General features: G+C 41.6%; 1 protein-coding gene across 1 annotated transcript; it reads left to right on the top strand.

Moving 5' to 3' along the window:
• The first annotated feature begins 8,580 nt into the window (after window positions 1–8,580).
• On the top strand, window positions 8,581–14,346 carry LOC129428182 (uncharacterized). Its single transcript, XM_073858813.1, has 8 exons — window positions 8,581–8,611; window positions 8,813–10,252; window positions 10,374–10,577; window positions 10,724–11,110; window positions 11,242–11,306; window positions 11,442–11,695; window positions 12,493–12,738; window positions 13,150–14,346. Exons 1-8 carry the CDS (start codon window positions 8,581–8,583, stop codon window positions 13,946–13,948), a joined length of 3,426 nt encoding a protein of 1,141 aa, XP_073714914.1. The 3' UTR covers window positions 13,949–14,346.
• The last annotated feature ends 1,650 nt before the right edge of the window (window positions 14,347–15,996 follow it).

The following is a 15,996-nucleotide window of genomic DNA, read 5'->3' as shown; positions in this document are numbered from 1 at the left end:
TCTTGTCAAAAACTTAATTACAGTTCCAGAACCTTGGTCAGGTGAAGGCTCCGCCTCCACCCAACGACTGAAGCGATCCACGAGGACTAGCATATAACGTTTTCCTCTCACTGATCTTATCATATCCACATAATCCATAACCAGATGTTTGAAAGGTCCCTCTGGTACAGGTATGTGTCCTATTGGAGCTGAAATACCTTTTCTGACATTATTTTTAGCACAGATATCACATCCTGTCAAAAACTCATCAACAGTAGCCTGCATGTAGGGAGACCAATAGCCTTGCTGCTTTATTCTTCTCATTATCTCCCCCCTCCCACAGTGATCAAATCCATGTGCGTCAGAGATCAATATAGTCAATAAAGCAATTGGAGCAATCATTTGTCCTTCATGAGAGCGCCATATTCCATTAGCATCTCTGGTACAACCTCTCTGTTGCCATATTGAAAGTTCATATGGGGTGGCCTGCTGTTGTATACGCACAAGATCATCAACCTGTGGCTGCGGCTGTATTAGTACCATAGGTGACATAACAGCAACATGACATCCTGAGGCCTTTCTTGCCTCCAAATCTGCAGCATTGTTTCCTCTTATCACAAAATCATTGCCTTTTTTGTGCGCTTGGCATTTTATTATTGCCAAACGCTTAGGCTGCATCATTGCTGATATAAGCTTTACTATTTGTTCAGCATGCTGTATGGGTGTACCATCACTCTTTCTAAATCCTCTCTGCTTCCATACTGCCCCCCAGAGGTGACAGATTCCATGTGCATAGGCACTGTCTGTAAAGATATTCACATTCTGTCCCTTTGCTAATTCACATGCAGCAGTCAGTGCCTTTAATTCAGCCAACTGGGCAGAGCATGGCTGAGAACAATGCTGTGAAATTACAGTAACAAAATCATCCCCCTGTCGTCTGACAACAGAGTATCCAGCATGATTGCCATCAAAGTCTTTAAAGCATGATCCATCAACAAAATAATCTACACTAGCATCTTGTATGGGTGCTGACTCTAAATCTGGCCTAAGGCGTGTAAAGGCTAGTGATTCAGCAACACAATCATGTGGGGTTCCCTCACAATCTAAAGGAACAAAGTTAGCAGGATTTACAGTTGTACACTTTTTGATTGTGATATCAGGATATGTCAAAAGAGCAGAATATGCAAGGGTTCTGGCTTGTGTGAGTACAAATTTCCCTTGCTCCAACAATTCTACAACTTTATGATGTGTATATACAATAACTGGATAGCCCATAGTAATAGTGGAAGCTTTTTCATAAGCGTAATATACAGCTGCTAGTCCTTGATAGCATGGAGGATAGCTTTGTGCTACACTATCAAGTCTTGTGCTATAAAAAGCAATGGGCTGCTTACTGCGGCCCTTACAGGTTTCTTGCATCAAAACTGCTGAGGCATAGCCCTCCCTTCTGTCAGCTACATACAAATGAAATGGTTTTGTGTAATCAGGGTGTGTCAGTGCTGGTGCATTCTGTAGCTCTCTTTTGATTGACTCAAATGCTATTATTGCATCAGTGTTCCATATGAGCGGGGCCCTCAGATCTTGTTGTCCCTGTTTCATTAGTTCTCTCAATGGAGCTGTTTTTAATGCATAGTCCTCAATCCAATCAGAACTAAACCCTGTCATTCCCAAAAATGTCATCATTTGTTTAACAGTTTGTGGCATAGGTGCTCTACTGATGCCCTCTAACTGACTTGGTGATATTGCTTTGGTCTTATATGCAATTAATCTCCCCAAATATTCTACCTGTGTCTGACAATATTGCATTTTTTGTTTAGAAGCTTTGTGACCCCCCTCTGCTAATTTAGTCAATACTTTAATTGAATCTCTATGACATTGTTCAAGTGTGGGAGAGCAAATCAACAGATCATCCACATATTGGATCAGTGTACTGTCCAGCACCACATCTTCCAAATCAGCTTTCAATAATTGATTGAAAATATGAGGTGAATGCCTATATCCCTGCGGAATTCTTGTGTATGATATTTGTTTACCTTCATATGTAAATGCAAACAAGTGTCTGCTTCTTTCATCCAGAGGGATACTGAAAAAGGCAGAACACAGGTCAATCACAGTAAAGTATTTTGCTTCAGGAGGGATGCTTGTTAGCAGTGTGTGTGGATTTGGAACCTCAGCAGGCCAATCTTCAACAATCTCATTAATTGCTCTTAAATCATGCACAAGCCGCCATTTTGACTTATCAGATTTAGCGACTGGCAGTATTGGTGTGTTGCAGTAACTTGTTATTTCAACTAAAACACCTGCTGCAAATAGTCCATCAATGGTATCTCTGATACCCTCCACTGCTTCATGTTTCAGTGGATATTGTTGTTTTCTAGGCAACTTGGCTTCAGGTTTTACTTTTATTCTTACAGGGCTGGCAGATTTAATCAAACCCACATCTGTGTCATGACGTGACCATAACTCTTCAGGCACCTGCTCTTCCATTTCTTTTAGGAGAGCTGCATTGCCTGCTTCAGTTTCTGGGGAATCAGCCAAATTCATTTCAATGCTATCTCCAACCACCACCTCCTTGGGAATTCCATTCATTACAGTTGTGTTGGCTATTTTTAAATATTTCCCATCCACTGACTGAAACAACAGGGGATTCTCTGTCTCTTTCCACTGGGCCTCTGCTGCTTTTTTCATCATTGGGCCTAAATCTCGTGACTCAAAACCTTCACCTATATATAAAGTAACATGTGGCTTTGAATTTGGTACCTGAAACCATTTTTCAGTGAAATCACACTCATCCACTTGTAATGCTGCTCCCTGTTTCCCTATAATAATACTTTGTGAAGTCAATTGGATTTTCTGTCCTTCTGTTTCCTGTAACCACTCCGTTTCTAAATCTACTCTCTGCAGGGGGTCATAAATCATTGTACAGTGAAACTCAAAACTGGGCAAGATGGGGTTCTCAATTTGTGCTCTTATGAACTTTTCCCATTTTGTAAGTGTTTGTTCTACCTCCTCTCCTAAATTCCCTAACCAATACACATTTGCTTGGGGTGTGATCATTGTCATCTGCCTAACTCCTGCACTGTCTATGTAGATACCGTCAGGTGAACAGGATATTTGCAATTTTAACCTACAAAGGGCATCTCTTCCTAACAAATTAACTGGTGTGTTTTCAGAAACTAAAATGGGCAAAGTTATTTGTTTATCTTTTGCTTTCAGACAGACTGGAGCAGTTAATGGTGTCAGCTGCGATTGTCCCGAGAATCCTACTGTCTTTGCAAATTTTCCAGACATGGGGAGGTGTGAGGCATATTTCGGACTTACACACGTGTAAGTTGCTCCAGTGTCAATCATCATGGGTACAGTTTTGCCTTCTACTTCAACCCGCAGCATAGGTTCTTGGTCAGCATTCTCAGTTATCATTGGAAGCTGGCCCCTCCCCATAGGATTCTCTGGGCATCCCTAGTAGCCTTGGTCTGGTCCTCGCCATGGGTTAACTGGACCAGTCTGGAGTTGTTGTTGTGGGTGCTGTTGCCAGTGCGGGCCTTGCTGTCTCTGGTTTGGCTGCCAATCTTGTTGGTTCAGCTGTCCGCCTTGCTGATCTTGTTGCCAGTATTGTTGATCTTGTTTCTGCCATGGATTACTTTGACACTCACTTCTGAAGTGTCCAAATTCTCCACAGCCCCAGCATCCGATCTGTGTCTTGGTTGGGCCGCCCCTTCCTCTTCCTCTCTGTGTTCTCGGTCCACCTCTGTTCTGTTGCTGTGGTTTCAGATAGATGACAATGGGAGTGGCTGGTTGTTGTGCATTCCCTTGAGTGGGCTGGGCGGGTGCTGCATTCTGTGTTTGCTGGATGATGGGGGCTGCTACTCCAACTGGTGCCATCACTGCTGGTTGCTCCTCCTCTTTCTCCTTCACAACAGCTTGTGGTTTCTTCTTAGTTTTGCTCACAAGTTCATCCAGTTGTAACTGTGCCAGTCTCTTCTGCATTTCTTTCTCCACTGTCTTCGCCTTTAGCTCAATCTTTCTTTGCTGTTCGACTGCATGTGCGACATGGTCACAGAACTCCTTGTGTGTCTTGGAGTTCAGTCCCACCACATCTTCAAGCTTGGTTTTAACAGTTGGTGGCATAGCTTCCACTATCGCATTTCTGAATAGCGCAGCTAAAACAAAGTCTTTTTCTGGGTCTTTTTCCAGCTCTTCACGCCACCGTTTCAGCTGTTTCTGTACGTATGCGGTTGGATTCTCTGTTTCTCCAATCGGATCACCTCTCAGCATCTTTGGATCGATCTGCATTGGGTATTCTTTGCGTAATGTTGTCCACATGCTTGTCCTGTAGGGGTCAAAGGCCATTCCATCTCTTCTGATGTTGTCGATTGCAATTTGCAGTCCAGCATCAGTTAAAAGTTCATTCAACTTTGTTCCACCGACACATTTTGCCAACAGGGCCTTGATGTCTCCTATGGCTAAGACACGCCCTGTCGTCTCCTCCTCAAAGATTCTAATCCATTTGCCCGCCCCTTCATGTATTTCCGGAAGTCGTGCAACTAGTCCATCAATATCCTGGGTGGCCCAAGGCACGTATTGTCCTCGCTGTCCCTTTATCAAAATGGGGCACATTGACACACTTCTTGGTCCTTCAGCACAGATGTTGTCCCCATGTGATAAATCCACCAAATCTGCACAGCTTGCTGCTCTTGTCAAACGTTTCCCAGGTGCTCGTTCCCATGCTTTGAATCCTTGTCCTCTTTCTTCATCTTCAAGATAAAGGCTACCGGTGACTCGCTTTAGTTTTCCTCTTGTGTAGGATTTTTTCTCTGGCCTGGTTTCCCCAGCCTGTCTGTTCCCTACTCTACACTTTATGCTAGTGTTGTGTGGGGGTGTCTTTATCCATTCTTCCTCCCTAATCCAGTCTTCCTCCCTAGTGTGTCTTGTTGGTATCCAACTTCTTTCTCTCTCATCTTCCTCTCCTGATGATGTATCTGTCTCATAATCCTCTTCTAAAATATCATCACTGTATTTGTCCATCCTCAACCTAGGCCTCACTACTCTTTCTAAGTTTGGGGGTGCTATCTGATGTAAGGCTGCAGCTGCCCTGTCATATGTGTTGTGTATTTCTGGGGGTGTCATCATCTGTTCTAATGCTCTAGCAGCATCAGCATATGCGTTAAGCGCTGGGCTGTGACCTTTACTTGCAGACTGGGTATTTCCTATTGAGCCACTGGGCGTTTCTCTAATATGGGTGAGTTTGGGAATGTGTGTTGAGGTATGCATAGGGGCCAATGAGCTAGCTGGGTTATTTGCAGGGGTTTGTGATGGGGTCTGTTGCTGATCTGGCTCTATTTCTATTCTCCCTCCAAATTGAATGTCACCTGTAATTATTGGTAATTGATTTTTTGGTTCCTCATAGGGAGGTGGGCTGGAGATGGCCTCTTTCTCTTTTTCTGAAACCTTTTTCTCATCTTCTTTTAGAATTTCTCTGGTTACTTTGACACTCTTCAGGAAGTTTATCCCTTCTTTTTTGAATAAATTCAAAACATCCAGCTCTTTTTGTCTTTTTTCATTTCTCTTCTTACTTTTGTCTTTTGCCTTGTGATTTTTGATTAATGCCTCCATTTCCTCACACACTGTTACTTCAAAGGTGCCACCCTCAGGCCACTTTGTGTTTAAATCTTTTGTGCGTTTTGTCCATTTGTTTGATATTTTTTCAATCAGTTCTCTACTGACAGGGTATCTGGACTTTAACGTCTCCAAAGATGTGGATGCCATGTCTGTAATTATACTTTTTCTTCTGAATGAGCTAACTCCCTATTCTGATTCTTAATTGTTCAGGTCAAAATGAAATGTCAATTCTTTCAAGGTCTCTCCCAAAACTTGTCTTGGTGTAATCACCCCCTGTCTGTCACATGTGAACAAAAGTTTGCTTTCCCAATTTACTGTTCTGGTTTTTGCAGTGACTCTTATTTTTGGATTGCGTATATCTTTTCCTGTTCTCCCTGTCCCATTTATCAGGCCCAATTGGTTTCCAATTTCGAAATAGGAGCTTGTCAATGTATCGATTGGTAATGTAAGAGTCAATGCTATTGAATTCAAACTATTATGGGTTGTATTTGCTCTGCTCAACCTTAAATAATTAAATGCACAAACTTGTTCTAAGAAGTTTCGCAGCACTGAGACCCTGCAACAACGTCTGATTATTGTCTGCCAAGCAATGTAAGGCCACTCTCTCACTATCTCTTCTAATCTTGGCACTTCCAGCAATTGGGTCAAATACCAATCTTTTCTGACGTCTGACAACTCGTGCTGTATGCCTGTCAAATCTTTGTAAAATGTCTCTCTCCAGAAATGACTGTGAATTCCTTTGGTTTCAAACTGGATTCTAGCGTTTCTAATTCTTTCTTCAGCTATAAATTCACTTCTCTCATACCTTAAGCCATTATCATCCATAATAACTTCATTATACTTAAAAGAAAAAAGATAAAGTATAAAAAATAAAAATAAAGATGGATAAAAGTATAACACAGAACACTATTGTTGAAAAATTAAGTCAAAAAATTCAAAACACAGTTATTAAAGAGTAAAGTCAGAAAAAATGCATTCAAATCCACAGCATACATTCACAAAGGCCTTTTTCTCTTCTTATCTCTTCACTTACACACACACGTAAGCACACACTGAATCTCTCAAAGACACACAGCTTCTCACACACTCTCATTCAAAGTAAGTTCTCATTCACAAAAATCTCTCTCACTCTCTTTCTCATACACGATGAGCCCCACCTTTATCTGCTCTCTGAGCTCTTATCTTTTTACACACACAGTTCTAGCAGGCAAACATTTTCCCACGCTGAATAAGGCACAGACATGCAAAACACTCTCTCTCATCGGCCCGGGCCTTCACACAGAACACTCAAACTTCCTATATTACTTCTTTTTGACAGTGATTGTTGTCTCAACACAATACACCACAAATTATTACAACGATTGACAAAAGCAATGTACAAAGCAACAAAATAATAAAGACCGTACCTATGGCCACCTGGCCTACAGGATTTATGAGCGCTCTTCGCTCTGGGCGCCAACACGATTTATCTAAATCGTGGTCTCACTCACGCCCTGGAACCCCAATACGTTTTACCAAAAACGCAGTTTCACTCAGGTTCTGAAACCCCAAGACACCGTAACACTCAGATCTTTATCAAGACCCCAAGGTGCCGTCACACTCAGGTTTCTCGTGGGACCCCAAAATGCCGTAACACTCAGATCTTTTTTAAGACCCCAAGGCACTGTAACACTCAGGTCCAACACTGGGTGCCAACACGCCTTGCCTAAGACGTGGTTACACTCACACCCTTGCAATTTCACTCAAGTTCTGAAACCCCAAGACACCGTAACACTCAGATCTTTATAAAGACCCCAAGGTGCCGTCACACTCAGGTTTCTCGTGGGACCCCAAAATGCCGTAACACTCAGATCTTTTTTTTTTTTTTTTTTTTAAGACCCCAAGGCACTGTAACACTCAGGTCCTGAAACCCCAAGACACCGTAACACTCAGATCTTTATAAAGACCCCAAGGTGCCGTCACACTCAGGTTTCTCGTGGGACCCCAAAATGCCGTAACACTCAGATCTTTTTTAAGATCCCAAGGCACTGTAACACTCAGGTCCAACACCAAAATACACCCGCACTCACACGCACACACTTGTTTGAAATCTGGAACCCCTTCTTGTTTTTGCAATTCAATATTTTATCTTTATCTTAATAGAAGCAAATTAATTAGTAGTATAAGTATCAAATCGCTGTGTTCAATTTGGAGAGGCCTAGAGTATCAACACCGCTCAGGGCTTACCTTCGGCAGACCACACAAGCACCATACAGAATAAGCAAGTAAATTTATGCTCACCTCTATAGTGGCGCGCCCTTGTGTGACCTGGCCGACCTCTGCCCGTCTGCAGCCCTCCACTCCGTAGCCTCTGTCCAATCACGTCGCGGGGTCACCAAGTTATGTTGTGGCAAAAAGTCTTAGCTTGAATCTTCATAAGAAAAAATACTCAGGAGACAAAGGTTCCAGGTGCCAAACAAAAAATTACTTTATTCGCTCGAGCCAACAAAGTTCAGATGATCAAAGAATTACATTAGCATGCATTCAGAAACCATCCCCAGCCTTCTGATTTTTACCTCTCTGACTCCATATTTTATACAGTAAGATCAAACACTTTTTATCTAAGATGACGTATACTCTTCTAATTGGTCTTGGTTTGCCACAATCAATCTGTTTGTTTTATGTGCAGCTGAATCCTTCTTCATATCTAAAATGACATATACAGCTGGACTTCTCGAATCTTAAAATGACGTAGTCTGTTTGTCGGTGATTTCGACCTTGTTTCTCAAAATAATTGTAGCGAAAATAATCAGTGTATTGCACCTGGTCTCTTTTAATTAGGAAACTGAGAAATGAAAGTTAACTAATCTAAAATGACGTCCTCTTGTTTATCGGTTATGTCGACCTTTTCTCATGAGAACAATCAGGGTATAGTGTTTTAATTGGGAAACTGAGAAAACGAAAGTTAACTAATCTAGAATGACGTCGTCTTGTTTTTCGGTTATGTCGACCTTTTCTCATGAGAACAATCAGGGTATAGTGTTTTAATTAGGAAACTGAGAAAACGAAAGTTAACTAATCTAGAATGACGTCTTCTTGTTTTTCGGTTATGTTGACCTTTTCTCATGGCATAATGTAGAAGCAACAGGCCTTATAGACCTAACAGGCCTTATAGGCCTAATATAATATTAATATAGTATATGATCAATAATATACCCTACAAAAACCACTATAGTACCACTGAAGACCAGTAGTGCTCCTTCCTTGGAGAATTACTTTGGCCATCCTCTGCTGCTCTGGATGCCACGAAAGCTGTGGCAATTGAAGCTGACCTGTCCACATCCAGACTGTCAGAAAGACCTTCTGACCTCAGCTGGCCTGCATCAAAAGATCAGGGTCGTGATTGCTTTAAATAGTGTGTACTTTGTGGCATCTGAGTACCTGGCCTGCCGAAGATGTAAGAGAAAGGTCATCAGCTGGAGCCATGATATCGTCTCCCAACTCGACATTGGCCACAGAGTGCAGTTCCCCTGCATTCTAACCTCAAAACTTGCATGTGACTTTCAGGTAGTATGTTTGATGCGTCAACGAGGCCTGGGAAACAGCAGCAGCCAGATCCAGCGCAAGCTGCAGGAGCGTCATGCTGAGGTCTGGTTGCAAAAAACAGTCCAATATCTTACAGATTGCAAGGGGATTGCCAGTGCTGTTACATCAAGCTTGATACTGCCTGTGACATTTGAACCGCTTCCTCCAATGCCTTCTGTCCCTAAGCACCGGTGGCTGATGCAGGTCTATGCCCAGGATGTCCTGCAACGGCTGGATGAGATCAAGGCCGCTATAACATCACAATATGGTCGTATCTTAAAAATGGATTCCACAAAAAAAGTAGCCAGAAAACTAGCAGGACCCAGCTATGGCACCGCTGCCGGGGCAACCAATGTTGGAAATGAGCATGGACAGGTGATCATGTCCGTGCTCACAGCAAGTGAGGGTTTTGGTCTTGGGCCAATGATTGAAGGCCTCATTAGGAGATACAGAGTGGCTGGGGTAGCTCCTCCCGAGGTACTGTATGTGGACCGAGACTGCTGTGGCAACACTCTTCTGAGGAGGATGTTTGAAGAGTGGGAGCAAATGACCATCTGGTTGGATATATGGCACTTTATGCGGAGATTTTCTGTGGGTTGCACCACCGACTGTCACCCGTTATATGCCACATTTATGAGTCGCCTCAGCCACTGTATTTTCATGTGGGACCAGGACGACCTGACGGCCCTGAAGATGGCAAAGCGTGCACAGCTAGAAGCTGACTGGAGACCATCATCTGAAGCTGATGTACTGCGCCGTATCAGCCGTAGCGAGCTAGCCCTACATTGCAGGAGAACCACTCGTGGGACCAAGGAGACCCTGACGATGATTGAGAGCCTCATTCAGGCCTTTGAAGGAGATGCTGGTCGTGACACTCTGGGAGTCCCTTTAATAAACTCAGCCCGGATGACTGAGATCATAAAGTCCCAGCGAAAGCATGTGGCCTGCATCCAGGATCCTCAAGGTGTGCAGCTCTACATGCAGACGGGCACTTTAATGAAGGGAGGGCATCGTCTGCCAACTTACCGCTGTGCCAGAGGTTCTACTTCGCTGGAGTCTTTTCATCTGCACCTCAACAGATTCATCCCAGGTAAGTAATTTTAGTCACAAAATTTTTTTAATAAGATTTTACTTAATTATATATTGAAATAATTATGAGAATAGCAAGAACAATTATTTATGTATTTATATGATTTTTTTTTAATGTACAGGCAAGCTGTCAAGTGACACCTTTTTTCTGGCGTATCTTTTGGATGGACTTGCAAGGTGGTATGAGGACCGGGCTGTGGCAGCAACAACTGATGAGCAGCAGCCACATTCCTATAGTCATCTTCTCCGTCATACTGCCAATATTCTTGCAGAGGAGGTCATGGGCATGAAAATCAGCCCTTATGTTGGGCCAAGAAAGTACACTGGTAGATAACTGTTTGTTGTTTTTGGTGACAATTACACACACACACACACACACACACACACACACACACAAACAGTGTTATAATAAAGAGTAATAATATAATATTCTGGTATATTATCTAATTGTCATTGTTTTAATATTTTAAAGGTGAACTTATCGGAGTAGAGTATCTTTACCAGCAAACTGGTAAAGTTCTGCAGGACTACAGGTTGGCCATTGAAGAGTCTGAGACCACTGAGGTTGCTATAGAGGTGGAGGAAACTTATGATGAACTTGAGGAGTTTCAAGACATCACTGTCCCCACCTTTGACACAGAGCGGATACCTTCTGCTGCTTCACAAGCATCAGTGTCTGCAGCATCATCTTCAACCCCTCCGGCAACCAGACCCAAGTCATCACTGTATGTGTCACCAGTGAGATCTCCTGTCACCAGCTCTACGTCATCACTGTCTGTGGTCCCTCCAATACCAGTCACATCTTCTGTTTCCAGCTCACTGCACACTCAGCCAGCACTATCTCCTGGCGCACATAGCTGTGAGTTTTACCAAAGTATTTTTATTGAGAGTTGTTTGTTGTCACACTAACTCTAAATGACTCTAAATGAATATTTGTCATATTGAAAGATAAATACACATGTAAACTAAATATTTACCTTTTTCATGTAGCCCCAGGTAACCTAGGGTCCACAGAAACTGACCTTCCAACATCTGAAGAGAACCCTTCGCTAGATGTAAGGGCACGGTTTCTTTTTTAATGTACATATACATGTATGCAAACAAAATCTGGGTTATGTTGGCTGTGCTTTCATGTGAATATTTGTATTCATTGGTGCTTTCAAAAGTTGCTAAATGATCTTTCATTTTAGGATTGTGTTGGACCGGATAATATTGAAGGTTATGGAGCTGTGCAGGACTTGGCAGAGTATTTGTTCAACCTTAGAGAACACCGTCTGGCCTTAACTGGAGAAGAGTCTGATCAAATCATCAACCTATGGCAGGCATTGGGGGAGTTTGATAAGAAAAAGACCACTTACTCACCACGTCACCAAACCAACCTAAAACAGGGACGATTCAGGGCCAGTAAAAAGAATGTGGCACCAGGTGTGGAGAGCACCAGAAGGTATGCTAAATTTAGCAAATACAGGGTTTTGATTTGTTTGAGGGTTTTGATTTTTATAAAAAAATATATATTTAGTAAAACCTGACGAATTATGACTAGCTTATCTTCCTGCAGCCTCTTAAATTCATACTTGGCTTAGATATAACAAAAATTGTTAGTTGTGATTTACGTTTAATGCTGATTTTATGTTATGTAAGTTACATTCCTATGGACACAGTTCTAACCATACATCGTTGAAAAAACGCAGACCGGGGTCAATATAGAGTGCCACAGGGATGACATATTTTTGTTGGCTGACCCTCTCAAAAAAGCCAGTTTATTTTTCTCATAGACTTTTGGATTAACTGTGTTTAACAACAGTTTAAGACACTTTTTGTCCAAAGCTGTGATAATGCCACAACACAGTAAAAAAGTAGATACCTAATTTATTGATATGATATTTCAACATCGACCCAGAAAACAAACAAGACAACATAACTCTGCACAGATATTAAAAATGAACATCTAGACCAGTGGTTTTCAAACTGGGGGCCCAGGGGGGCTGCGAGATGGTGCCAGGAGGGCCCCAGTTTTATGACATTTTATAAAATACATTATTTATCATGAATTCTGTGTAATTAAACCTAAAAAATAAGGCTACTGACCAAAAGTATTACTTTTTTGTACAATTTAATGGTTTTTTTTTTTTTAAATGTTGAGTTTTAGAACAGTTTTTTGTCACAAATTTTCAACAGAGAAAAGTTCACACACTGAAAAAAATCTTACATTAATAATATGTATTCTGCTGTAATTTGAAGGTGTTTCATTGGGCCTCATAGTCCTGCACAGAGGCCTGACTGCAACAGAGTGGTGGAGGGCATCTTCATAAGGCTCTGTGCTCTCTACCAAAACGCGGTGCGTGTTAATGGAGAGAGGGTCGCCCGCTTCACAATGAATGCACGGGTCTACAGACATATCCGAGAGTGCATCCTCACCAATGATAGGGTGATGAGAGAAACCACCATCCAGCTTCCACAGATGAACGCTTCAACAATCTCAGACTGGTGAGTAAATTAGCATTGTAACCGCTATACCAAAACATGAACCCTCTGTATAGCCCTCAGCTGCTTTAAGTAATTGACACGGTTGACTGAATGTAACTGTGGGTGCTTTGACGGGTCTAGAAACAAATCAACAAGAGTCCAACTTCTGTTTACTTTTCTATTATGAAAGATATGATTTATTGCTTACGACATGATCTTTAACAGACTGTAAGAATCCATAATTCAATGTTAATTTCAATTAAAGTAGTCATTTTACAAAAGCAACATGACACTAGGGTGTGATCAATTGCTATATGATATCAGCTGTGTAATGCTGTTGCATTATAGTCGTGATTAAACAGTAAATGATCACAGCACTTTTTTATTTTTGTTTAAATGTTTATTAATACTGGTTGTTTTATGTTTTTCCAGGTTCTCCAAGCGTGACAAGTCACAGGATGTGGGGGTTACAAAGCAGGGTATCAATTTCCCAGATGCACCCATGGCTGGACCTGAGAAGCTTCCTGCGGCTTTGCAGAAAGGGCCGACCCTATTTCCAGGGAGCTTGGCTGAGCCTCACCTTTTTGTCCTGCCAAGAAACACTGCTGGGGAGGCAAAACTCAAGAGGAGGTCACAACCTCCAGCCATCTCCCAGGCACCACCATCACATCAAAGACTCCCTATCATTGCACCAGCAATACCCGTCTCTCTGCCTTTCATTTTGCCCTCCCTGCAGCTTCCGACAGTTGTAGATACACCATCTTCAGTGCCTGGAACTTCGCAGGTGGTGTTCTTTAACGTACCTTTACCTTCTGCTATGCCACCATCAGCTCAGACACAAACATCCAGTCAAGCTGTACCTTACTCCACTCAGCAGTACAGGAAGAGAAAACAGATGAGGGAGGACACTGGAACTGTCACACGCAAATATGTGAGGAAGACAGATGTTATTTTTTGTAGAAAGTGCAACAAAGAGAGAAAGCCACCATCACATCTTCAGTACTTTGGCAACTGGTACTGCAAAGAGACTGAGACTCAGTCATATGCTGAATGGAGGGCTGTGCTGGAGGGACGTGGTTATGGGGAAAAAAAACAGGAAATGACAATCCTCCAGCTCCTTAAAAATTTCACATTTTATATACACACTGTAAATAATACACACGCTATACACACTGTAAATAATGTTAAGTTTACCTTGTTTATGGTCAAGTTTTTTATTGTTATTGTTTAGGATGACCTTTCAAAGTTGCACTACTGTGATAAATGTTTGTTTTGATTTAAAAAAAAATTTAGTCTGACATGTCAAAGGTGCACTGCAAATTTTTGTTTTTGTTATTATTATTATTAACATTGATACGTCAGAATTGCACTACTATGTTGAATGTTTATTTTATTAATGTTTACTATTTATTATGTTGACAATCCTCCAGCTCCTTAAAAATTTCACATTTTATATACACACTATAAATAATATACACGCTATACACACTGTAAATAATGTTAAGTTTACCTTGTTTATGGTCAAGTTTTTTATTGTTATTGTTTAGGATGACCTTTCAAAGTTGCACTACTGTGATAAATGTTTGTTTTGATTTAATATTATTTTCTTAGTCTGACATGTCAAAGGTGCACTGCAAGTTTTTGTTATTATTATTATTATTATTATTATTAGGGGTCAAGCCCCGAAGGGGCGTAGAACCCTATTGTATTTGTTAGTTTTCTTTTTATAATAATTATTAGGGGTCAAGCCCCGAAGGGGCGTAGAACCCTATTGTATTTGTTAGTTTTCTTATTATTAGGGGTCAAGCCCCGAAGGGGCGTAGAACCCTATTGTTATTGTTAGTTTTCTTATTATTATTATTATTATTTTTCTTCCTCGTTCTTCCGCCGAAAGTCAATGGCAGCCCATAGAACCGTACATAGGAAAGTTATGAAATTTGGCACACATGTAGAGGACAGTCTCAGAAGTTACTATAGCAACTTTGGTGTGTCTGACTCAAACCCTCTAGCGCCACCAACAGTCCAAAAATCCACTTATGTTCATGCTCATAACTTCTGACCCATGAGTCCTAGAAACTAAATTCTTGTTTCGTCTGAATCCTTTGCTCATGATGATTCAATTGCACACATTGATGTCATTTGTGTCATGCACATCTTTCCGCCATTTTGAATTTTCCGTAAAACCTACTTTTTCGAACTCCTCCTAGAGCGTTTGTCCGATTTGCATGTCCTTTGTTATTTAGCATCTATAGACACCCCTGACAAAAAGTTATCAAAAGCTTTTTGATAGACCAATGCGTTCTCGTATACCGTGACAACATATACGGCGGCGAGCACGCCAAAACGGACATGAGGCCGTATCTTCGCAACACTTTGGTGTATCGACACGAAACTTGGTATATGTCATTACAGTCATGACCTGAGGGTGCCTGCAACGTTTCGTAACAGCGCCATCTAGTGGTAACGAGATTCGAAAAATGCCTATTTTCGCTTATAACTACTTCAAACTTGAGTCTAAAATCATGAAGGTGGTCTTGTTAGATTCCTTAAGGCATGCTGAGTCAAACGAACAGTTTTCGGTCGGCCATTTTGGGTGTCGGCCATTTTGAATTTTCTCATTAAGTTCAGTATTTCACAAATAGAATGGCGTATCGCTACGAAATTTGGCATGGTTCATCAATGACATGTTCTGAGCGCACCTATAAATCTTTAGGACGGCGCCACCTAGTGGTCAGGATATGTAAAAAGAAATTTTTAAATCTTTATATCATTTGATTAAATTGCCACACTGACATAAGACTTCACTCTATTGATTCCTTGGCTCATGCTGAGTCCGACTGTACCAAATATGTCTGAGTCAAACCTACTTCCTGTCGGCCATTTTGAATTATATTGAACACCTACTTTTTCGAACTCCTCCTAGAGCGCTCGAGTGATTGGCTTGATTTTTGGTACGCATCATCTAGAGACACTCCAGACAAAAAGTAATCAAAAGCTTTTCGGTAGACCTATCCGTTGTCGTATAACGCATCAAAGAATGCGAGGGCGAGCACGCATAATTGTGTTTGAGAATGTATCTTCGCAAAACTTTTGCGTATTAATATGAGACTTGGTATATGTCATAACAGTGATGTCCTGAGGGTGCATGCACCGTTTCTTCACACTGCCCACTACTGGTCATGGAATATAAAAAATGTCTATTTTTGCTTATAACTACTGCAAACTTGAATGTAAAATTATGAGACTGGTCTTTTTTAGATTTCGTGAGGCATGCCGAGT

The sequence above is a fragment of the Misgurnus anguillicaudatus genome, chromosome 21 (genome assembly GCF_027580225.2).
Source record: "Misgurnus anguillicaudatus chromosome 21, ASM2758022v2, whole genome shotgun sequence".
In the NCBI taxonomy this organism is placed as follows: domain Eukaryota; kingdom Metazoa; phylum Chordata; class Actinopteri; order Cypriniformes; family Cobitidae; genus Misgurnus; species Misgurnus anguillicaudatus.
This window is presented reverse-complemented; position numbering and strand designations above follow the sequence as displayed.

Coding starts and splice junctions, on each gene's coding strand:
- LOC129428182 (XM_073858813.1), top strand. CDS start 8,581: ATGTCGACCTTTTCTCATGAGAACAATCAGG. Junction 10,253..10,373: donor CCTCAACAGATTCATCCCAG/GTAAGTAATTTT, acceptor TTTAATGTACAG/GCAAGCTGTCAAGTGACACC. Junction 11,307..11,441: donor AAGAGAACCCTTCGCTAGAT/GTAAGGGCACGG, acceptor CTTTCATTTTAG/GATTGTGTTGGACCGGATAA.